General features: G+C 43.2%; 1 protein-coding gene across 5 annotated transcripts in view; it reads left to right on the top strand.

Moving 5' to 3' along the window:
• The window catches only part of MPZL1 (myelin protein zero like 1), a gene marked incomplete at its 5' end in the record, with an annotated part of 36,536 nt that extends 16,890 nt beyond the window's left edge, over positions 1-19,646 (top strand). For 3 of the 5 annotated variants that reach the window (XM_083885110.1, XM_083885108.1, XM_083885109.1), the window contains 5 exons: positions 1,212-1,372; positions 4,085-4,298; positions 8,960-9,092; positions 12,403-12,508; positions 17,797-19,646. In XM_083885110.1, coding sequence (XP_083741236.1) covers positions 1,250-1,372; positions 4,085-4,298; positions 8,960-9,092; positions 12,403-12,508; positions 17,797-17,898 — 678 coding nt within the window. In that variant the 3' untranslated portion in view covers positions 17,899-19,646. Of the gene's footprint in view, positions 1-1,060; positions 1,373-4,084; positions 4,299-8,959; positions 9,093-10,664; positions 10,739-12,402; positions 12,509-17,796 lie in introns of those variants that run through there. The other 2 variants (XM_083885111.1, XM_083885107.1) reach the window with 2 other exon arrangements.
• Positions 19,647-24,284: the final 4,638 nt, after the last annotated feature.

Here is a 24,284-nt window from a genome sequence, read left to right as displayed (position 1 = left end):
AAACAAGTCTCCAACTTGCATCTTTCTGTTTGGTTTTCATACTTCGAGCTACTTTATTCAAAGCTGAGAAACAAATCAGCTGGAGTACTGATGGAGCAGGAAGGTTTGTTCTCCTGTTCTAACAAGGACATTTAAGGTACTGGAGCCCAGAAACATAGAATCCTATGAACAGAAGTAGATTGCTGTTACCATCTCTATGCTGAAAATCATGGTTTAATATAATTCCAAACTTACATTTGAGGTACCAGGAACACACATGTGCATCCACCCACGCTGACTTGACAAGATTTTTGCTTTCACGTGGATGTGACATGAACCCTGATGGACATTCTCTTGTGATGTCACAAGATCATGCTTTGTTTTCCTACATAAACCTGAATGAATGTGGAGATGTATCTGCTTAAATCTGGATAGGGATAGTGTATTGGCAGTTTAGATAAAGAATGACAACACATTTCAACACATTTCCCGAATCATGATGAATTTTACTTACTTGTTACAAAAACTACCAGTACAAGCACAATATTAACCATACTAACCTTGATTACTTTGAATTTGGAGGGTGGTTGTGGTTTGCTTGCTGTTTTGACTGTGCATAAGGTAGAAAGAAAAATTAAACTACTCTCATGCTTGTAAACTATAACCAAGTGATGATTTGTGAGGCCTTGCACATAGAGACCTTGGAGCATGGCAGAGAGCAGGAATAGATGGCATAGCTGGGAGCGAGAGAAGTTTGCTCCTCAGCTTTCTGGAGGTGAGCTTCTGTTTTACCTACAGCTAGGAAAAACTGGAGATATGAAACACGATGTGTGCCAGAGAGGAAACTGAGTAATGGCTGGGTCACGTTGTTAGTTCCTCTGATGAGGTTTAATTATTACAATGCCTGCTGTCTGCTGGTACAAAAAAGTTTTAAACTCATCCTTTGCACTATAGAATTGACTTCCACAAAGTGTTGCAGAGGAAACATCTGTGAGTGGAAAACATCCTGTCACAGATAATGCAAGGAAGGAGAATTGAATATATACTTGGCCTGCTCTATACTTGTGTGGTTGCAGGTATAATGCAAAGTCTGTGCAATCACCTGATGCAGGAGTTATTGATGCCTCTTCTCTTCTGCCCTTCTAGGCAGGGTGATGTGAACTTCCTGATTCTCAGAGCAGCACTGATGTGTCTCGTTCTCCTCCTTTCTTCTCTTTGCCTTTCCCCTGCAGTCCAAGTGTCAGCAGTGGAGGTGATCACCCCGGAGGAGATGTTTGTGGAGAACGGGACGGACGCGAAGCTGCCGTGCACGTTCACGTCCCTCGAGGTGATCAGCAGCGCAGCCTCCGTCTCTTGGAGCTTCCAGCCAGAGGGAGCAGCCACTCGGATCTCAGTAAGCAGTGCCTGCAGGGGAGCACTCCTGGGAGGGCAGGCTGAGAGTGGTCTTCTAGGTGGTTCTAAGGAACAAAGCAGATGTGGATTGGACCCTCCTTCGTGTGCCTTATGTCCATCACTGTGATTTTAGGGGGCTTTTTTAGAGTTGTATGAAAATGTTTGCAGTCTGCTAGATCTCTGCCGAGACTGGAGTGTGCAGTGACCACAAAATACACTAGTTACTCCGTTAGTCTTAAAAGAGGGATGTTGGTATGGAAGCTGTATGAAGTAGATGAGCACCTAGGAATTTTGTATATCCTCTATCCTTTTGCATTTGACTGAATTAGCAGTCACAGAATTTGAATTACCACTATAATTACAGTGTTACATTGTGTACTGTGCATGTTGTTTATTTTGCTTGTGTACTGTATAGCCTCTGTTTGAAAGGGTTTAAAGTAAGACCAGTCTCCCTGGTTTCAGAACAGAATTGAATAGCTCAAATCAGTAAGCAGTTACATCCTCATATTGTAGTTACTTAACAAGTGAAAAATCAGGCTAGCAAGGAACTGGGGCAAATAATGTTTGTCATTGCTCAGTTCCTGTATGTTGGGGCCAAGTGGGCTTAGATCCTTTAGATGTAAATCTTCAAAATGGCTTTGGTAGGTTGATAGCTCTCTTCCTCCTCCTTCCTCCTCCTCTTCCTCCTCCTCGTGCCTTGTCCTGAGTGAGAATTTAGAGGAGGCAGGACAAGGGACTCTGAGACAGCTTTGAAGATGGGGAGACAGCAGGTTGCTCGGCCTGTTTGTGTTTGTCTCTTTCCTTCTGCTACAGACATGAGCTCATTTAAACTCTTGGAGCTCTTCACTGCTCAGAGCAGAGAGGGTCAAAACCTGCATGTGAGCATCTTGCTCAGTATATAGAGCTCTGAAGAACAAGCTTCTGAATTCTCAGTGAAATAAATCTAGTTTTGAAGAGGGAGCTCTTCCCATTGGGAATCCAAAGCAGTAGTTGTGCAGAAGCTTAGGGAAGCAGGGTGTATTTCCTGCCAGTGTTGAACAGGATGGGTGAAGAGAAGCCATCTGTTTGTTTTCTGCTCCCCGTATATCCTGGTTTGCCATTCCGTTTCTGCATCACTGTTCAGTTGGAGGGATAAAGCTTCAGCACATAACTTTTTTTTTTTTGGAATTGAAGTCAGTTCAGATGTTCCACCTGGATGTAGCTACCAGCACCACCATGGGCAAGGGATGGCTTGAGTCACTTGGCTTGTGTTTCAGGACATTTCACTTTGTGATTTCTCCTGCCCCAAATGAGGACATCTGGAGAGCTGAGGAATCTGCCTCTGACTTCCAGTGAGATGACTTCCCCTGTGCACAGGGGTGTGGTAATGCAGTGCTGCTGTGGTAAAGCTTACAATCCAGCTGGAAAAGCTGCAGACTGATGCAGAGTCCAAAATGTTGACAGCTGCCTCTCTGCTTGCCAGCTTTCTACCAGATGAAATACTTTGTTGAATTTGTGTTAATCTGTAGACAACAAATAAGATTGACTGCAGCAGGACAGATGGCCATGATCTGGACAAGATTTGTGCTGCTAAGGCCTGATATTCAGAGTGCAGGTCTGTTAGGGTGTGGAATAGCAAGCCTGAGATCAAGGGCAGGAAAAGGAAAAGGGAGAGGAGGTGACTTGAATGGAAATATGACTGTCTTGTAGGCAGTCAGTTCTGTGGCAGAGAAATTGCCTTGTAAATAAGGCATGAGAAACAGGAAGCTGGAATATTGTCCTAAATTTCTTTCACTGTTCTCTGGAGACTGAACCATAGGGCGTTCAGGTTGATTCTTGGTTAGGTTTGTCTTGCTGTCCTGCAGGATATCCAATTGAGAAAGAATGTGCTCCTGCAATTCACCTGCAGCCTTGATGCCTCTCTTAGGGTATCCCATGTGTTTGAAAGCAGAGTTGTCCTGTAGAAGTCTATGCACTTCTACTGCTCTAAATTCCAATCCTGGGCAGGTATAGTTAGGAAATACTCAGTTCCTCCTTAGTCTGTACTAAAGAGGTTTATTCTTCAAAGACTTTTGGTCACATATAGGGAGTGCAGCTTAGTCACTTGAAAACTGGGAAACAGTTATATTTAGTTACCTGAAGGTTTCTGGAAAACAGCTAGATATGCTCTAAATTGGTCATGGGATTTTCTGAGGGGGTGGAAGGAATGGAGGGTATTGCATGTTAATTTAGCTGTGCTTTGGTTGCAAGTAACACACAGCAAAACACCAGATAGGAAACTTGGTATCCTTTTTCTGCTAGGATGCAGGCAGCTTCCTGTGCCTGAAAGACAGATGGCTTTGTTCCAGGATTGTTCTGTCCTTTAATTATTACCAGGTTACCAGGTTGTTTTCTTTTCCCCCACCTCCTTGTCTGCAAAGCTCTGTCCCCTACAAAACAGCAAAAAGAAAACTCCAGCCAATCCAGCCACAAAACAAATGAAAACTGATAGAAAACTGAAGCTTGCAGTCTCTTGTGCTGGTAAAGTTGAGGTACAAGCATGGTTATGTGGTCAAGAGGCAACAAGACCTGACAACAAGACTGAAGTGGTGAGGCAGGAGGAGAAAAACCTCATCTACTGTGGGCTGTGTCTAACACAGTTGGCTCTGGGAGAATGCTGTAATGGTGAGAGAAGCACGGTGGCTCCATACTTGCTAATTGGATTGTTCTTATATCCTCTTTCCCTTGACTGCAGTTTTTCTATTACTCTAATGGGAAGTCATACCCTGGAAAGGACATCCCATTTAAAGACAGGATCACTTGGGCTGGAGATCTAAACAAGAAAGATGCTTCTATCACTATATCAAACATGCAGTTCCGGGACAACGGCACGTACATTTGTGATGTCAAGAACCCACCTGACATTGTTGTCAAACCAGGAGAAATCCGAGTTAGAGTTGTGGAGAAAGGTATTCATTCACCCTATATGATTTTTTCCTTCTCACTTCTTGTGTTTTGTTTTGTTTTTTTTTTTTTGTTTTTTTTTTTTTTTTTTGTTTTTTTTTTTTTTTTTTTGTTGTTGTTGTTGTTGTTGTTGTTGTTGTTGTTTTTGTTTTTGTTTTTTTTTTCCCCTCCATTCCTTGTCTAAATCACTTTTATTGGGGGTGGGGGAGTAGCCTGGAGGGAACAACTGTTTTTTAAATTCTCTTATTCCAGATCCTAATAATGGAACCAGTATCTGTAGCTGTTTAAAAACTGTATGTCGTACCCTTTTCCTCTATGTCCACTATTTCCTGTGGTTTAAACAATTATTAGGAAAAGCTGATGGAAGGCTTGATGAAAACAAATCTCATTTTGAAGTCCTATGAATATATTTCCTGCATTATGCTGCATCAAGGGTTAGGGTGATTTATGAAATCTGGTGAGCAAGGAGAAAGAGTACCAGACTTTTCTTTTTTAAACTCTTCTGGTATATTTAATGGAATATAATTAATTTAATGAAACTATAAATCTTGTCCAAACATACAGAAAGTGAAATGCTACTGTGTTCCATGCAAAGGTGTTTGTGTGGAATGTGCATTCAGTCTCTTATTCAAGTGTTCTTAAAAGATCCATGGTGGCTCTTACAAACTTCACGTCCTGGCTACTTCCAGTAGTCACTGCAAGGTTTCTGGTTAGCATTTGGTAACATTTGTCACAGTTCAACAGCACTGAGATTCTGTTTGTCAATTTGGCTCTTTGTTTCCCTTGATCATCCAAAACGTTTGATTGTTCTACCTCAGCTGGAGGTCAGCCAAAATGTGATGTTTTTCCTACAATGAAATGATTGTTACAGTAATTGCATTTCCTAATTTATCATTTAGGAAGGACAGGAGTAAATGTTGAATTCACAAATGGCTGTGCTGATGCAGCTATTCCATTAGTTTTAATATGGTAGGGAAGATATTTATCTGTGTGTCCTCACTGGAATGATACTGCAGCTAGAGCAGGTGTGTACCCCTGCTCATGAGGTCATTCCATGATCTTGTGTAGGCAAGGTCTCTATCTAATTTTTCTCTTCATGGAGCAGTTTGGGTTGGGTGGGACTTCTGGAGGTCCAGCCATCACTTAAAACTTCCTGTTCCTTGGAAGTTTGAAGCCTCTGTAAAATAGGGTCTGTTTATTTTCTCACAATGAAGAAGCAGTAAAGCAGCTGCTGGTTTGGTGAAGTCAGGCTGTCTTGGAAAAGCCTTTTCAGATTTTAACCCAGATTAAGCAACTAAAGACTGACTTCAGTACACTAATTCAGCTGATATTTTCCAACAGACTTGCATGCTGGCTTCTCCATACTGGGGCATCGGGAAGAAAATCTCTCTGAATGGGGCCCTGTATTTGAAATACTCCTCACCGTCGGAAAAAGTGCCACGCCACTTGTCTTCAGCTTCTTAGGAAGACTGAAAATGGGTTTCCAAGCTTTTCTAATAGGTTGTAACTCATCCTAAACTGAGCTGGAGCAAGCTTTTCAATTGGAATAAATACATGATGGCACTTGTGCATATTGGTTGTTTACTATGTATGCATCTAATGGTTCTGAATCATACGTCTGGTGTTGTCAACTGTTCAAAGCCACATTCATTCTTTGTAAATTTAAATGATCTGATAGATGATAGGTTAGCTTTAGGTTTTGGATTAAGCATTTTATAAGTTCCATGGTGGCCTAATTTTTAAAAATTTCCAAACTAACCAAGCACGTTTTCACCGCAGTATTTACGTGGTGTTTGCACAAACAGCTCTATCAAGTGTGTTGGAAGAATTCTACTGGCAGGGATGAAAAGCAAGACTGTTTTTTCAGTGGACTCTCTGAATCTGGAAAGGACTACCATTTAAAGCCTAAACAACAGAAATTCATAGGAAATTTAAAGTTCTTATATTAGGCTGATGCTGCTTGCAAGAGGAAGCTGCTTAACACTTCGTTCAAGACAGCTTTTGTCACCTGGAGGTGATTGATCTTTGATTTGAACCCACATGGGGGAGAAAATTAGAATGGTATGAAAATCTTTATGCTTAGGAGCAATGGAAACTTCATTTTCCTGCCTCTTTCATAAAACTGATACTGACATGGTCTCAGTGAAATGGAAGTTGCTCTGAATTTCAGTAATAAACAGTGAGAAGTGTTCTCTGAATGGCTGGATTTTTGGTTTGTGTTGAGCTTTTAACTTAAATATTGGCTTTCAGAGCTGGTATTTGGTTATGTATCTGGGATTGTCTTTCACAATGAAGTCATTGGCTGATCTGGAAGTGCTTATGAGGAATTCTGTGTAACTGGAATGCTGGAAAATATAGGGACCATCTTCGGAAAAGCAATGAAGCCAGACTCTTAGTTTCACTTGAAAATACTAGCATTTTTAAAAATATAATCTTAAAAACGTTTGTTAACAGGATCTAACTGCTGTCCATCACTCAGATTCAACCAACCAAAAACCCCTCATGAGTCAAAGAAGTGACAAAACTACCAGAGTTCTAATATTATTCTTTCAGCAGGTACTCAGCACTATAGTTTTGGATTGTCACTTGCTTCCTTGCTCTAATAAAATGTGTATTTTCAGGTGTACAAGGCAGGAGCAGGTCTGCTGTCAGAAATGCATGTCTCTTTTGATGCTTTTGCAGACAGTTATTCCTGCACTTTTGGAAAGGTGAAAAAAGCACAGAAAATAGAGAACTCCTCATATGCCTCAAAATAAATTAGTTCATTTTTGCATGAGTCTCAAATCCAATCTCATCTTACATATCTGAGTATTACCACTTGTATGTAGGTCTCTCTTCCTTAATAGCAGATGGATCCCTAGGCTGCTGAAAGTTTCAGGAAAGAAAGTCTTCCTCTAAGTTGTAGCACTCATGTCTTCATTTTTAATTTCTTGCTGAGACTCTGAATTCCCATCTTGCTGTTAACTGGCATATCACACTGGAGAGCCAAGAAAGCTGCTGATGATCATTGGCTGAATGATGTTATGATCAGTGAAAGAGCCAGAGGTCAGGTACTCTTCTGCTGAAAGTCACTGAATTCCAGAGGAACAGGACTAAATGTAAGCCCAGTTTTCTCGGTATGATGCCTCTACTTCAGGGTAATGCTGGTCTGTGGTCCCTGCTGGAATGGATCCAGTAAAGGGCAAAGAAGGTGGTTAAGGGACTGTTCCATCTTTCATATGAGGAGAAATGGAGGCAGCTGGGATTGTCTGGCCTGGAGAAGAGAAGGAGGGATGATATAGCCTGCAAAAGAGAAGAAAGAGACTCAGGAGAATCCTCTCTCCAGGTATTCATGTACATTGATAGCATCTAAAGAAGACTCTTAACAATAAATTTCTTTGCAACTAAAGTTGAGCCTGTTTTGCTCTTGAAATATTTCTCCCAGTCCTTATTTCACTCATGAAGCCTTTGTTAACTTTTTTTTTTCTTTTCCCTCCTTTGCCAGACTATGACAGGGGTGGGTAAAGGAGTGACTCTTGAGTGAATCTCGTGGGTACCTGGTGTTGGGCCAGTGTCAAACCACAACAACAAGGTTGCCTGAAGTCTCCCATCCTTGGAGACAGCCCAATCCAAAGAGGACAGAGTACTGAGCACACTGTGCTACTTGGCCCTGCTTAAGCAGGGGGTTTGGACTAGACGATCTCAAGACATCTCTTCCAACTTCAGCAGTTCTGTGATGATCAGATGCAGGTGTCTGAGACAGATTTTTCTATATAAGTGTAGGTTTTACCTGTTGGATCTTCTGCTGATTCACTTCTCTTTGGGACAAGTAGCTAGAGTAGCATGGAGTCTGGTAAGAACCATCTGGCTTGAGATGTTCCTTGTGTTAACCACGCTGTGGGGGGAAGGAAAGGACTTCGTTTCTCATTTGGAAAAGCTGTAATGGTAGTCTGTGTATCTTTGATTTGTAAGTATTTTGTACTCATTCTCTGATTGGCTTTTGTTTCTGGCTACTCTTTTTTGGCCTACTCTCCCCCAAAATAATATTAGGGAAAACGTGAGTAAAGCAATACTGCGTTCTATGTGTTTTCCTGGTATTGTACAACGATCCTGACTTAAGACGGGAAAAAAATGAGTCTATAAAAATGTACAGGGCTGTATTTTGAGACATCAGAGTCATTTATAAACACTGCTAAGAGTGATCTCGGGTAGGAGCTCTGCTGTGTGCTGCATGCTCCCTGGAGAACACTCAGCATTCAGCACTCCTAGTGGGTTAGTGATGCGCTGTGTCCAAATCTGTTTTCAAAACATGCCTGTCTTTTCCTGTTCACCTCGCTGGGGATTGCCAGATGGCTGTAACCTAGGTTTTTTTCCCCTTCAGATACAAAATGAGACAGGGTTGTCCTCATTGTCACTTGTGTTCCCCGAGATGTAAAGACCTTTGATTCAACATGAGCTCTCTCCTGAAGGACGGTGACATTAAGAACACTCCTGGTGTGTGCTCTGTTCATATGTTGCCCTGCTGGCTGCCTGCTGCCACTGCCACAGAGGCTGCATGCTGTGATTTCTGGTATTACATTAGTCCCTCGTGCTCTGAACGAATCTAGGCTCAAGGGCATTTGTGGTTTGCGTTTCTGTTGAGCAGGGAATGCAGAAGAGTTGAATGTTTTCTCCCTTCTCTCCGCAGACAACCTGCCTGCGTTCCCCATTGCCACCGTGGCAGGGATAGCCATCGGTACGGTTACAGGTCTCTCATCGCTCATCTCTATTGTCGTGTGTCTTGTCATCAGAAAGAACAACTCTAAAAAACGATACTCTGGGTAAGAGATCTCCCTCCTCACCTGTGCCTGATGTGAGGAACAGCAGTAGGATCAGAGGGAGGGCTTAAAGGGGGGTAGGAGTTGTTTCAGCCAAGCCTTGGCCATTGCAGCTAGAGATAGGTATGGTCATGTGGAGTTGTGATCCTCTGCCTGTAGTGATTACCTCTGTACTGTGCTTGGAGAGACCTACTGACCATGAGTTGCACCTGAAAATCACTAGGTGTTGAGGTTGATGCCCACACACAAGGATATATGCCCTAAGAGCATTTAATCCAATCCCCCTAGCTCTGGACTGTTCCCCTTCCCTCCAGCTCTCCTTTCCTTACCACCTCCAAAGGAAAAGCATCACACATGCACTTTTAAGGAATGCTGTGTGTTAAGATTAGGACTGGGTTTTTCTGTTACCAGTGTCTGCCTCCTAAGCCTGGACCAAAACACTTGGCAAATACTTGCCAAAACCCCCTTCATCACCACACTTAAAAGTAAGGAAGGAGTAGCCACTCTGCATCCACTCTCATTCACTGTCTGTGTTTTGTCAACTGTTACCATCCCTGCAGGGTTTTTAGTGTTAGGAGGATCACTCCAAAGTGAAGCACAGTTATTTGAGTGGGCATATGAAAAAGCAACAAGAACTGACAAAGGTAGATGAGAGTCCTGTGGTGATGAAACTTGCTGCTGGTGGAGGAGGTGCTTCCTTTTTTCTCCTCTCTAATTAGCTGGTAATTTGCTTCTCCAAGAAAGAATGAAAATTATAGATGTAGTCTTAGAAACAACCCCAAAACATACAAATTTCTTCTGTTCTTTGCCCAACAAATATTCCTGCTTATTGCAGGTTCTTTGGGTTGCCTGTGGGATATAAGAAAATAACTCCAAAAATAAGCTTGTGGGGATTTCCAAATTAAACTTTGCCCTGTCCTTTTCCCAGTTGGAGAGCTTAGACAAAGTGAGTTGGCTATTGCCCAATGGTAAGGCTAAATACAGCAAGGGTGGCTGTGTGTGCTCAGAATTGTGTGGAAAGCCTGGTTTTCCCTTTCTGCATGTGTCCTTCCCCCAAGAACTGAAAAGAGCCCTGCAGTGTCCTGCACCAGCAGTGTGCCTGAGGTGGCCTGCTTGCCCTGCTTCCCACTGACCTGGTCTCCAGTGTCTTCCTGCTGGAGGACACATCTTGGTGCTGAGCCTGGAGCAGTAGTTCATGCACTGTGATCTCTTGTAGCAGATTTAACTGCTCTCTGGGAAAAGTAATCTCTGAGGTTTAAGCCCTGCTTTCACTGACCATGCCAGCTCTGCATGATGTGTAGAAAGAAACCAAGTGTGCTGTGACCCCCTCCAAACTTGCGGACTGTCTCCTACATGATGCTAACCCGATGTGTGGTGGTGGAGAGAAGCACTTACTCCTAGATAACCATTCTGCCTTGAACTGAGGTGGGCTAGGGCCCTGCGTGGCGTCTGGAACCCCTGCATGGCCACGGTTTCCATTCATGCTCTGACTTTGGTGTTTTTTTTGTTTTGTTTTATTTTCTTTCTGCCTTGGTGTGCTGGGATCGGATCCTGCTTACCTTCCTCTCCTTACAGAGATCCTGATATAGACGCCAGATTGGGAATGTAACAGGGCTGGGTCTTCTCTTCCAGTCCCACTAGACACCATGGTAACTAATCAAGTTGGTGGTTGCTGTTAATACCTGTGTGTGTGTGTACACATTTCCTCTTCCTTTGCTGACTAACCAGCTAGATCTCTACTAACATCACTGTAATTTGTGCTGGAATCTGTTGGCAAAGGGATGATGCATTTCACTGGGTGCTTGGGTTTCATTGTCTCGTGTCTGACTGGGGTGGAGTTGTTGTTTATCCCAGATGGTGTCCCTCCATCTCTTCCAACAGTGAACTTGCCAGTGCATTGAGTAAAGCACAGGAAATTCAGAGTTCTTTCTGTGTCAAAATAAAAGTAAATTCCTCTGGCTCAGACAGCTTGGGTGTTGGAAAACTTGCAGGGATCTAAGTACATTAGTTGCTTAAACCTGAGTGAGAACATTTAGATAATTTAGGTCTGAGGAGTTTTGTGAATAAAACAATTAATGATTACATAATTTTGGTAACAGAAGGGATGCATTGTCTCTGAGACAGTCAAGACCCCTTGACATGATAGACAGGGTAGTATTTTTTTTTTTTTAATTCTCATTGCTGTATGTATGAGGAGCTAAATCTGCTATGGTAAGACCTACCAAAGGGTAAAAAATGCTTGCCCTGTGAGGAAGTGGTCTGCTTAATGTCACTGTCCTCGTTTATTTTTGTTCTCACTTCATACACTGTCTGCAAAGACTCAGGGAAAAGGATGCTCAGTGGTCAGAGGGTTGTGGTAGCAGTGGGCACTCCTGTGACTGCTGCCAAGGAGGTGGTTACTTAACTCTCCTGGCTGCTTTGGTACAAGGAGGTAGACCTTGGAGACTCATCACTGCATTGCCCAGAAGTCACCAACTTAAAGGGAATTTGCTCTCTGGTATTCATTTTTCTGTCACAGGCTTGTTTTCTTTTCAGTCCTGCTTTAAGCAGATGAAAAGAAGCAATCAGAGGGTGAAAACCAGCAGCCTTCTTCTAGGGGTGTTGGTTCTCACCACAAGACACTTCCTTTGTGTGAAAACCAAGATTTGCCTGATTAGATATTCAAGTAGCTGTATGAGGGCACATAGCATAAATGTCTTGTGTGACTCTTGAGGTAATTGCTCCACAGACTGGTATCTGCTGTGAGAATTATTTTGGGCTCACAGCCTGACTATAAAAGCAAGGGAACTAATACAGACTTGGGTAGGAAGCACCTTGCTGGTGTAGAGAGAGCTGGTGGCTCTTGCGAGTGTTACCTCTAACTGCAGCACTGGTACAACACTTGCCTCGGTGACTGGGATTGTTTTGCTTCTAGTTAGAAGATAATTGCTGTTTACCACTGTTAACTGAGAAGAAAACACATGATTCTAGAGAGGCTGAGTTGAATGGGAGTATCTAAGGACCAGGAGTTGTGGAGGAGCTGCTGTCCTGTATTAATAGCTGCTTCTTCCTCTTGCTTACCAATGAAACTTAGAGGAAGGACAGAGAAATATCTCGGGAGAGATGGAGAACTGTGTGTGTTTATTTCAGAACCCATTACGTTTGTTTTTTTTACTTTGGCGTAACCTGTCACATTTCATCTTGCCATCATTCGTCTTTTGTTTTTTGTTCCTTTTTTTTTTTCTTTTTCTCCTTTTTGTTCCGTTGTTTCGTTTTGGTTTCCGTGTGCCTCTTGAACATTGTCGTGCAAAACTCTGCTCTGCCACCTCGTCAGCTGCAGTACCTCTGAGAGCTTGATGTCTCCGGTTAAGCAGGCTCCGCAGAAGGCGCCCTCCGACACAGAGGGCCTGGTAAACAGCGTGCCCGCCAGATCACACCAGGTAAACTGCTCCTGCTGCTCCCCCAGGCACGGTTCCCCCCCAGCCTGGGGCTGCTGTCATGGAAAACATCCAGGCAGGGTGGGGTCCGTGCGTTAGGGGCTGTCTGCTGGTACAAGTGCGTGTGCTGGACCAGGGGTGTGCAGTCAGCCGGGACTGGTGAGCTCTGCTCTACAAGGCTTGGTGCAGTTGGAGGAGCAGCATCTTCCTGTGAGCTGAGATGGAGTTTCGTGCCCTTTCCATACTGAATTATAAAAATACATGGTTGTGGTCTTGTGCATTAACACAGGTGGTAGTGAAGTGCAAGGATGAGGAGAGGTCAAGGAGTATCTGTTTGACACAGGCACAGTACAATGTCTGTCAGATAGAATCACTCCATAAAGCTGCCTAGTCTGTTCTGGGATGGTAATGGGGAGGAATTTGCCTTGCACTCTCATGCTCCATGGCACGTACTTCCCTCACAGGGGGAGGAGCTAGAGGCTGACCAATTTGCATATGATTTGTGGTGCTGAGAGCTCTCTTCTGTTGAGCCTCCCAACTTTTGTAGCCTTGAAAGTACCACTCTTTGTGCTTGCTGCAGCTGGCAAAATTCTGCTGACTTTGAAGGGAAAAAGTGGTTTTTATCCAGACTTAGCATCCCATGGGAGGGGACAGAGCATGAGTCAGGCAGGGATTCAAGGCAGTGGATCATTACCTGTTAGTAGTACAGGATTTCCATATATGGAAGCTGTTTCTTCCCTCTTGATTAGAGTATTCCTAGCAATTTTCCTGTGAAGATACAGGTCCTGAGAGAGTTTAAGTTCAAAATGGACTTTTTCTCAATTAGCCACCTTTTAGCAAGTGGCTGCAGTATAGTGTGTGCAAGTTAATACCTGGTTTCTTAATTTCTCCTGACAAAATAATGCAGATGTGTGTTAAGGTATTAACACTACAGGAAAAAACCAAATGTGCTAACAGTCAGCTCAGTAAAGTGAAAGCTCCTACTGTGCTGGGCATCTGGTTTGGTTTTGAAATGCATTTTGTTCTGGGCTGTGCAGTATTTCCAAAGTTTTAGCACACAGGCCCACAAAGCTGCCTTCTGCCTTTAGAGATCAGTTATTCACAGAGGCTATATAATCAGGATTTAAAAATACTCAGATTTAGACTGGAACAGGTCTTGTAGCAGCAGGCTGCCTATAAGGCCTGGATAAAACTTGTCTTTTCTAGATCATGAGAGATGCTTCTGGGATGGGTGAATGAGACAGATGATTCCCACCATCCTCCCTTAAAAAAAAAATAGATTTTGCAAAACCAGCACAGTGGGATTTATGATATGGTAGCTGTTGGAGTCAACATCCATAGGTCAAAAACCCAAAAGGTTTTATATAATTATTGTCATGGCATGAAGGAGTACTTGCAAGTGCCCTGAGAGCTACACACAGATGCTGTTCCATGCTTGCATCTTGAGAGGAAAAATACTCCAGTGTTTTGGTGTGAAAACCGGTGGTATCCTTACCTTTCCATGTACCCACAGTTCTGAGTCTCAGTGTGCTGGAAGGAGCAGCAGAGTAAATCTAAAGTTTGTGATGTTAACTCAGAATCAGGGTGTTCTTGCCCTTCTGTAGTCAATCCAGTCTGTTTCTTCATTGACAGAGTTCTCCCTGCAGGTAAGTTCCTGAAGGAAAACAAAGTGTGAACACTGCTGACCTCAGTTGAAAAACACTGCAGATGGCTTTTGTTCGTTCAGTTTTAGTTTAGTTTTTAGATTTTTAATCTCTTTTGTCAGGCAAACAGAGTTTCTTTTTGTGGCAGACATTTGTAGCCACAAGTAGTTCCTCTACTTCCTGTTGAACATTTGCCCCATCTTTACAGAACAACTGAACATACTTACTTTTCTTTAAAAATATCCACAGTGAAATCAGGGTAGATCATATTTTGAACAGAATATTTATAGAAGTGATGAAACTAAATTTCAGTTGATTATGCTTACATTGTTAGCTTCTAGCCATTGTTGGTTGTCTCTTTAAGGGTCATATCAGCATGCAAATCAGCATATTTGAAATTTTTCATCACATACAAGTAAAACCTGGTGTTTCCTGGTGATCAAGAAATGAGTTGTAGTATTGAAGCTTTTGAGGTGTTGTGCAGGTGAAAGGCAGGTATTCCTTCCCAGCAGTTCCCAGAGCTGTTGCAGGCGGTTTGCTGATTCAGGCACACTCTTGTCTCTTGGAATGCCTGGCAGTGGTTCCCACAGTCAGTGCCGTGGTCAAACACAGAGGTCTGTGGTCTTCCTTATAACTTCCTTACAGAGTAGGATGTGTAGGAAGTGAATGAATGCTTTGTGCTTCACTGGTGGAAAAGAACTGAATACAAACAAAACTGCCTCTGCAAGTTAGAAACAGTAACAGAGGTGTTTGCTCTTAGAGCATTTAAATTAATTAAATGAAGTTCATTCATTTTTAAATTTATGTATCATTTCAAGAATCAGTGATAGGAGTATTTGTCTGCATCACATCTCAGCTGAAAGTGCTCTGAATCTGCACTTCCTTTGTTACTCAGGTGTGGACCTTGCTTTCTGGAGTTTGCATATCTGATTCTGTGAGTGTTCAGCTGCTTGAATCAGCTCCATTTGTTTTCACTGTGCCCTCCTTCTCAGCAGGTGTGCTCTGTCCTGTCAGATTTGTCTGTGGTGGTTCTTGTCTGTGCCATCATTCTCTAGTTCCTGATGTTCTACCAGGACTGTTATTTGTGTGGGTAAGAAACGATTTTCAGTGAAGGCAAGAGTTACATGGATTTCCCACATGGATGTCCTTGTTTGGATCCCAGGACCCTGAGAAGGAGCAGTTTGTGATGCCAAGAATCTTGATTGAAATTTCAGATAACTTTCCCAGAGCCTGAATCTGCAACATCATTCAGAATCTGAGAAATTTGAAAGTTCTGTAGACTCCTGTTGGACCATGGTGATCTAACTTTGTAATTCCTTTTTCTTTGCTGTAACTTGCAATTCAAGACTCTGCTGACAAACTCTTGGCAGGTACACCTGCTACTCTTTTCCCTTCAGTTCTCAATGGAAAAATTGCAGGGCTTCAGGAAATGCTGGTTTTATATAGCAGTGCTGGGCTGTCTTCTGGTTCTGAAGAGTCAGGATGAGCTTACTTGGGATTAGATGAAATTTCTGAATTGTTTAGACTGTTTTTAAAATGGTCAATGTGACATTTATAGTCAGGTAGAGAATCAATTGGCAGCAAATCAAAGAGAAGAGCACTGCAATAAATCCTTGGTCCCTCCTTTTCTCTGTGTTGGTTATCTACCACTTTTTTTAGGTGACTGACAGTGAGCACATTGAGGCCATGATAGCTTGGTTTGGATCAGCTGATCACACCAGTCAGTCTCTCCACTGCTTGCAGCACAGTGACTATATTTAAACTGGCAAAAACCCAGTACAGTGGTAACTGAGTGAACTCCACTCGTAGACAATTGACCCACTAGAATTACTTGAACAAAAATTAGAATGTCACAGTGAGTACTTTATGCAGTTAGATTTATTATTTTGATTTTTTTTAACCGATAATGCTCTCAAGATGAATTTATCATACCCTTGACCTCTGGTCTGAGGCAGATGAGATTTCCAAAATTGCTTGCAATTAAACTTCAGGGTTACTTTGCCTTGAAGTTTATACAGACACTGTGATCTGATAGAAATTAGTAATCTCAGTACAGGCTTGGAGACCAGAACAACATGAAAGCAAATAGCAGAGAAATTTTTTAAAAAGTGGCTATAATGAGATCTGAAATCCAGAGTTTTCTAGGACATTGGTGTCCTTTTTTTTTTTCATTTTCTCAGTGTGTTGTTTATATTCAGGGTTTTATACCTACTTGCAAGTTTTCACCCTTCAGTCCATCTTCTTTCTCTGTTCTTTGTTACTTTGGAAATACTTTACCCAGAATGAAGAAAATGTGGATTTAAATGACTTCTGAAAGGAACAAGGTATTTATCAGATGTGAGCTTTGCCACTCTGCTGGGGGGAAGACAGCTGGGCAGGAAGGTACCAGTGATCCTTCAAGGGCTTAGTTTTCTTTACAGAAGGTTTATTTTCATCTCTGGCTCAAAATTGCTTTGGAAAATAGATGGAAGAAATTCTGTGTCAGGTCTATACAAATGTTTCCTAATTTGTCAGGATTCCAAAAGCAGGAAGGGGGTAGAGGAGTGCCAGTGAAGGTTATTTCTTCCTGGGACATAAGGGAAACCAGAGCAGTTAAATGGAAAGGTTTTGAAGGAAAAACTGCTGAAAAAAAGCCACAACCAAACTAAAAGCTCTCTCTTTTTAATTGCCCCCCACTCATCCCCAGATACAACATCCCTTTGCCTCCTGCATGGGGTGTGTGGTCTCTCTGCTGAGGTCACCTGGGAGGTGGTGGCAGTGCTGTGCTGGGGTCAGGGGTTCAGCATGGGAGCTGCAGCTCTCTTGCCATCGAGGTCCCACCTGTCTTGATGGACCTCTGCTCTGTGGAGGCTGCAGTCCCATCCTCAGCCTGTCACCAGTAGCTGCAACTGGCTTTTCCTGGGCTATGTTTGAGAGGATGTGGTGTTTTAGGAAGTGTTCACACACTCAGCTGAAAGACAGGGCTGTAATGTCCTCCCCTGCACCCCAGCAATTGTCACAAGGATGTGAGGCCGTGCCTGCCCAAGGTGTGTGTGGGCTGCTGCTGCCTGGGCTGGCTCAGAAGTCAGGTAAGAGTTCTGTATTGCTGCACCATTTTAGCACCTCCTGGCTCACTGCTGTGTAAGTCTTGGCCCTATCACTGGCTTGGGCAGTGACTTGAGTCACAGGGTGGCTGCAGCTTTATCCTCTCCCTTGTTATCCAAGTGGCACAGCCATGCTGGGATTTCCAGGACCTGAGTAGCAGTTTGGGAAGTACACTCTGCTATTGACTGGTAAACCTCTCACACAGTTCCTCTTGAACAAGATTAAATCTGGCATGCACCTGACTAAGGTACATCTTTGCTCTGTAGCACATAAGAATTGCTGCTTTTCAGAGCAAGGGATCCTAGATTTTGCTTTCAGTGCCAGCAGGCAGTTTTGGAGGGAGGCAAGGGTGCTGTTTGGCATGCTCCTGAGAGGAGAAAGGTGGCAGACTAGAGCTCATGCTCAGCTGAGGGTTCATTCCACCCGCTTCCAAGTGCTGTTGGCAGTCATAAAAGCTCTGTGGTCCTGCTTTAGCTGTCACCTTGCTGCAGCCCCCGTGGGAGCGAGGGGCGGCGTGGCTGCTGTGGAAAAGCCTGATGATGTGCCTGTTCCTTGTGTCCGCAGGGCCCAGTCATTTACGCGCAGTTAGATCACTCCGGGGGACAGCACAGCGACAAGATCAACAAGTCAGAGTCTGTGGTCTACGCCGACATCCGCAAGAACTGAGATCCTCAGCTATCCAAAGGACAACACACATTCGGACTGGAATTGCTTGAGCAAGATTTGACCCAGAGAACTCACATGTGGCCTTTGATGCCTAGGCTAGGACCAATGCATGTGCATACAGAGGGAGAGATATATATGTATTGTGTGTAAATAGTCTATTTAATCGTACAGAAGTGAGACCAATGTTGCATGTTGAAATGCGGTAAGAATTTTGCTTATAAATTGCCAATATTCTTTTTTTATTTGTATCTTGTGTGACGAGAGAGAAAGTGAAAACTCGCTTCACAATTTTAAAATATTTTTATCTTGATTATTAATGGAGAAACTGGAAGATGCCTGAAGATTCTAGATTGACCTGGAGATTCTTTTTTTCTTTGCTTATAGGGCCTAATTTCTTTTGTTGGGGTGACTGTAAAGAAGACATCTTCTTTATATTCAGAGTTCTTTATGTTTACAGGGTATTTATCTTTCCTTGGTCAGATTCTCAGTACAGGCTGCCTTCTCGTGTAAACTAGACCCTCTCACTTGGTCTTGTAAGCCAAATTGTGACTCCTAGCTATCAGAAATGTATGTCTTAGCAGTGTGAGTGAAGGAAACCTTTAGGCCTACCTGACCTGTATAATGTGGGTCACAAAACTGTTTACTTCTCGATGAGCCCAGCTATTCAAGCTTAGTCCTTTAAGGTGCAGGGATAGTGTTGATCTAATGAATTTTGTGAAATGGTAGTTTACCTGTGAAAACGAAGGAGATAGTGAGTTAAAGGCATAGGAAGCTGTAGCTGTAGGTGGTTACCTCAGACTCTGAGACTCTGTTGAACCTTTCAGTGAAATAGTTCTTCCTCAAAGCTCTGTCATTTCATGTAAGCATTAAAAAGGGCTCCAAGGGATCTGGAAGCTGTAGTACTCCCATACCTCTCTCCCATGGGTCCATTATGCCACTGTCACCTCCTTGGAGGTACTTTATCTATTCTCAAAAGCCTGTAGTGGAGGCTGAACAACTTCTGGAGGAAATCTAGAACTCTTTGGGTTTTTTTGATGTGTGGTTTTGTTGGGGTTTTTTTTGTGTAACCAATGTTTGCACAGAAGATGTGGATGGGCAGTTTATTTCCTTCATCTCTACTGCAAGTCTACGGCTTGAATACAATTCTCCAGCCTCGTCTTTTTAGGTTAAACTCCTCCTAGACTGTTGAGGATCTCTGCTGATGAGGATTTCTTTTGCTGACCCGTTGTATCCTGAAATCTGGTGCTCAAAACTAGAAGTGGCCTTCCAGCAGAGATCTTCTCAAAGTGGCATATAGAAGAAGGATTTCTGTTTTGTACATCTTAATGTGGTGGTTTTGTTTTGGGTTGGTTTTTTTGGCAGCAAATAATTTTCAGTTTGGTCTATCGTAACCCGTTTTCTCTGATCCTTACCCATTTCCTGGCTCAGTCTGTTTCACAGAATCAGTCCCAGAATGGTTGAGGTTGGAGGGACCTCTGGAGATCATCCAGTCTTCCTCCAGCAGGATCAGCCAGAGGAGGCTGCCCAGCACTTTGCCCAGTTTTGAGCATCTCCACAGGTGGGAATTCTGCAGCATCTCTGGACAACCTGTTCCAGACAAACTCAAGTCCACATTTCACTCCAACACCAAGCACATGAAAAATAGTTACTGGTCCATGGCAGACCCTTTCATAACCACATTAGATAAACCTTTAATTATAAAAGTGCAATTTTAATAACTATTTTGTGTACAGTGGTATTTTTTTTCCCAGCCAAGTTAGGTATGCAAACACTATGTTCTTTCATCAGGATCAGATTTCAGTTTCCTGACAACAGCTGCCTTTATTAGAAATCAACAGCTTTATTTTTAATACGTGCACTGGGTAGATCTTAGGACATTGTCCTCAAAGCCAGAACCAGCTTCTTAAAACTGAGGATCAGAAGGAAACCATGGATTAATTTATTCTGCCATATGTCAGTTGCTAATCCTGCAATATCTGAATTTGTGTAATTCTTCTTCCAAGACTTGGCTGGTATCAAAAAAAGGAGCATATTTCAGTTTTAAAGGAGATTTTTAAGGCATCAGTTTTCAGGTATTAGCCAAATCTCATAGGGAACTGAGACACTGAACTGTGGCTAACGAACAACTCTGTAAATATTTTAGCATTTTATGTTTTGGCAATAACACATACAAGATGAAAAATTGACAAATTTCTTCTCCACAAGAGACCTTTAAATATCTTCTTCTACTTCATGGATTAAGCAGGGTTTTTTTAGCAAGACTCCACTGAAGAGCTGTGGTGTTTGTACCAAGTGCTGGAAGCTGATGGACCTACTCATCCCAGAAACGCTCAGGGGTAGTTTGTTCTCTCAAGCTTCTATCTGTTGATAAGATCCACTTGTCTTGGTTGCTGCAATGCTCATGCTGGTGACTGTAGTCAGGAAATTTTTTTACTTAGAAGATGGTGAGGCCCTGGCACAGGTTGCCCAGAGAAGCTGTGGATGCCCCATCCCTGGAAGTGTTCAGGGTCAGGTTCAGGATGGGGTTCTCAGCAACCTGGTTTGATGGAAGGTGTCTCTGCCCATGGCAGGGGGGTTGGAACTGGATGATCTTTAAGGTCCCTCCCAACCCAATCCAGTCTGTGATTCTGTGATAGGATTTTCTCAAGTGCTGGATTCTGCACCTGGCACCTGGGGGGACATTCCTGTCCTGGGGGGCACCAGGCCCAGCTTCACCAGCTGGGTAAGGGAGGGGATTGTCCTGGGGTGGCCTCACCTCCAGTCCTGGGGGCAGTTTTGGGTGCCAAAACATAAAAAAGACATGAAGCCATTGGAGAGTGTCCAAAGGAGGCCACAAGGATGGTGAAGGGACTGGAAGGGAAGGCTTCTGACAAATGGCTGTGGTCACTTGTTCTGTTCAGCCTGGAGGAGACTGAGGGGAGGCCTCATTGTGGTCTTCAGCATCCTCATGAGGGGCAGTGGAGGGTCAGGCACTGCTCTCTTCACCCTGTGACCAGTGACAGGACCCAAGGGAATGGCATGAAGATGAGCCAGGGGAGGTTTAGGTTGGATATCAGGAAGGTTGGGCACTGAACAGGCTCCCCAGGGCAGTGGTCACAGCACCAGCCTGACAGAGTTCAGGAAGTGTTTGAACAATGCTCTCCGGCCCATGGTGTGACTCCTGCGGTCTCCTGCCTAGGCCAGGAGTTGGACTTGATGATCCTGATGGGTCTCTTCCAACCCAGTGTAAATTATGATTAAGATCAGGAGGAATCCTGCTGCTGCTGCTTTCCTTATCTATCAGGCTGTTAATTCCCAACATTTATTTTACACTTAATAAAGCACTAATGCTTTGGAGGTGGTTGATGGAGAAACTTGATTTTGATCTGTCTGCATTCATCCCTGCATATCACCGTCTTTCTCTCCAACATTTTTGAGTAAGAGGGGGAATTGTGATGAATGTGGCAATCAGAAACTTGCTGCTATGAGAAGATGGGGCTGGCCTTGCCTCTGAAGTCTGCTACTAATGTTTGCTTCTTTTCCTGCTGGAATGTACTGGAGAATCTGAGCACAATTCTGATGTGGTGCTAACTTTAGGAAGCACACGAATCTGGTGCTAACTTTAGGACTGATCTGGTGCTAACTTTAGGAGACACACTGATCTGGCTGGTTTTAACTGACTTTAGGAGACATCTCCTTGCATGGCTTTTGTCCAGCTACAGGTATGTTCATACTGCCTAGACTGAGGAGGCTCCCTGCAAGGCTTCTTGGGTCCTCTTTATGAAGGCAGAATGAACTTGGAAGTATTTTTAAAAAACATTAAGCATCTGTTTAGAAAGAAACAAGTCTTCCCCCAGGAATGGCAGAAATCTGCCTGAATCCCTCTCCAATGCCAAGGCTGTTGATTTTTTTTTCTTCTTTTTTTTTTTGTCATGGAAAAGTGATCAATGTAATTATTAACATATTCATGATTAAGTCAAAAGCACTTCAGGCATTGTGAGACAACACTTGTGAGCTTTCTGTTCCTCAGGTTATCTGAGATGGTTTAATGATATGATAACCTGTGCTGATGAAAGGGACTGATGCAGAGTTTGCTTATATAGTAAAGTCTCAGGAGACAGAGGACTTCTCTTCCTTGATGGGTAGAACAAGCAGAGATTAAAGTCAGACAAGGCCATCATATCCTGATGTTCTGGTGACCAGAAGCTTAACTGTTTGCTCTGTTGCTGTTCTCTTAATCTTCTGATGCTGTTCCTTGCAGGTGGAAAAGAACTTTAAGGAACACAAAGGGTGTTGTCCTTGTCCTTTTGTAGCATTGCTGCCAGCTCTTCTTAGGATCATCTGTTTTCGAAACAAGTGCTGCATGCCAGGCTTGCAGCAGCCCAGAGGAGGAGTAGGCACCTCTTTTAAGGCATTACCCAGTGACTAAAACAGTTAGGAAGGTCATTGCTCTTGGATAATGGACCTGGGAGGCCTTGTGTGATGGAAAAGACTTGCAATAAATTCTCTTTTATTCATCATGCAAACAAAACTGAGATCCATATGAAATCTTACTTATTTTTGATTACCATAAATGAATTTCAAGAGGATTACAAATAAGATACTGAGCTAAGTAAATTGGGAGCTGTACTCAGTCCATCAGGTTTCCATGGCCCTTTTTGACTTCAGCAGTTGTTCTGTGAGGAAGATGCTCACCATGTTCACAGAATATTAGCATTAAGAGCCATCACAGGGGGGCAGGTATAACCCTGTAACTCATTGCCTGATGTGTCATTTATAACTGGAGACCTGCAGGGTTTTGTTTTCTCTCAAAGCTTTAGTGGTATTTCAGTTTGTGACTAGAAGAGCTGTAATTGGGTTTTTAAACTTTTTAAACTTCTGAGAACTGTCTAGGTAACCATCTGTCTTGTGATTGCAGTAGAGGTGTGTATGCAACTTAAGAGCTGCGTTGCCTTAGAGTGGATTCACTGAGGTCAGGTATGGAGTGCTGGATTTGTGACCAGAACACCTTCACTCTGTACTGGAATCTTGTCTTGGAATTCTACATTATTAGTGTATCTGCCAAGGACCTCAAATACAAAATGTTCTTATTGTATCATAGGTGAAGGAAAAATTTCCTTGATAAAACCACCAAAAGAGAAGAGGTGGGTGGGACTTCTGGGCTGTGGCCACACCTCTGCAGTGTAACATTTTTTATATGGGAGACTACAGAGTCATATTAACAAGGCTCAGCAATTATTCTCTTCTTTAGATTTCTCTTTCCCTTCTCTTCACTGCCCTAAAGCTAATAAGCCCTTTCATTTACAGGTATTTTTGCACTCTAAAATATAAGTTCAATGCCTTTGGAGATCAGTGTGCTGTGCAATGTTTTCTGTCTCCCTGCAATGCCAACTGTTCTTACGTGGTAAATGTAATTGAAAACATAGACTGGGTACTTTTCTTTTATAAACCTCTGTCCTGGAGGTGTGCAAGACAACAAACACCTGTAAGACAGGTGTATAATCTGTGTGAGGGAGCTAGATATGCATTGCATGGCCTGATTACATGAAGAACCAGTGTACCAACTGTTAGTGCTTTTGCTTTTACAGACTCATCTGAAAATAGCTATCTTGGATATTTTTTCTTGAATGGACTTTAATGTTTTCTATTGTAATCTTGTGAATATTTTAATACACTTTTTTTTTTCCCATTACTGGTTTTCTGGATGAGTCTTACCTGTTTGGGGATTGGGAAGGGAGGGGGACTGGAATACAGCACCTCTCTTCCTGGCAGTATCCTTCAGTCACTGTGTCCACTTGGTGACCAACACAGCTGGAGAACTCACCACCTGAGACCCTGATTACTGCTTCAGCCACAAGGACCAGACATGCAAGTGGCAGAACAGAGAACTGACTTCATGGTGGGACAGCCTTGGAAAAAAGAGGAGCTGACAGACTCATCAGAACCTACCTTGCCTCAGTTATCCGTTCCCCTGCATGTGAATTCCTGAGTCCAGTGCTTCAACACCCCCATCTTCTGCCTGGAGTTGTGAAGGAAGCTAAAACATCAGTGGCACATTTGTTTGCTGTCCTTTTGTTCAGGACAGTGGTGTCTGGGGAACAAATGAAGACAACACAGCTGAAGCTGGAACAAATATCCTTATGCTCCCAGGGAAGGAAGAGCATCAGGAAATGAAATGCAAATGAATGCTACTGTTGGTTACTGAAACATCCAAACCTGCACCCAGGTGGTTTCCTGACTGAGACAGGAAAGATGACTTCCATGTGAGGCTCTGGCTGTCTGTCACCAGTACTGTGTGACTCCCAGCACTGTTCAGTGGAGTCAGGTAAGGTGAGGCTCAGCAACTCTTTTTAGGCAAAATCCAATCAGTTTCTTTAAAGAGACAATACAAGACCAACAATTCCACC

This window comes from Zosterops lateralis, assembly GCF_965231275.1.
Source record: "Zosterops lateralis genome assembly, chromosome: 2".
NCBI lineage: Eukaryota > Metazoa > Chordata > Aves > Passeriformes > Zosteropidae > Zosterops > Zosterops lateralis.
This window is presented reverse-complemented; position numbering and strand designations above follow the sequence as displayed.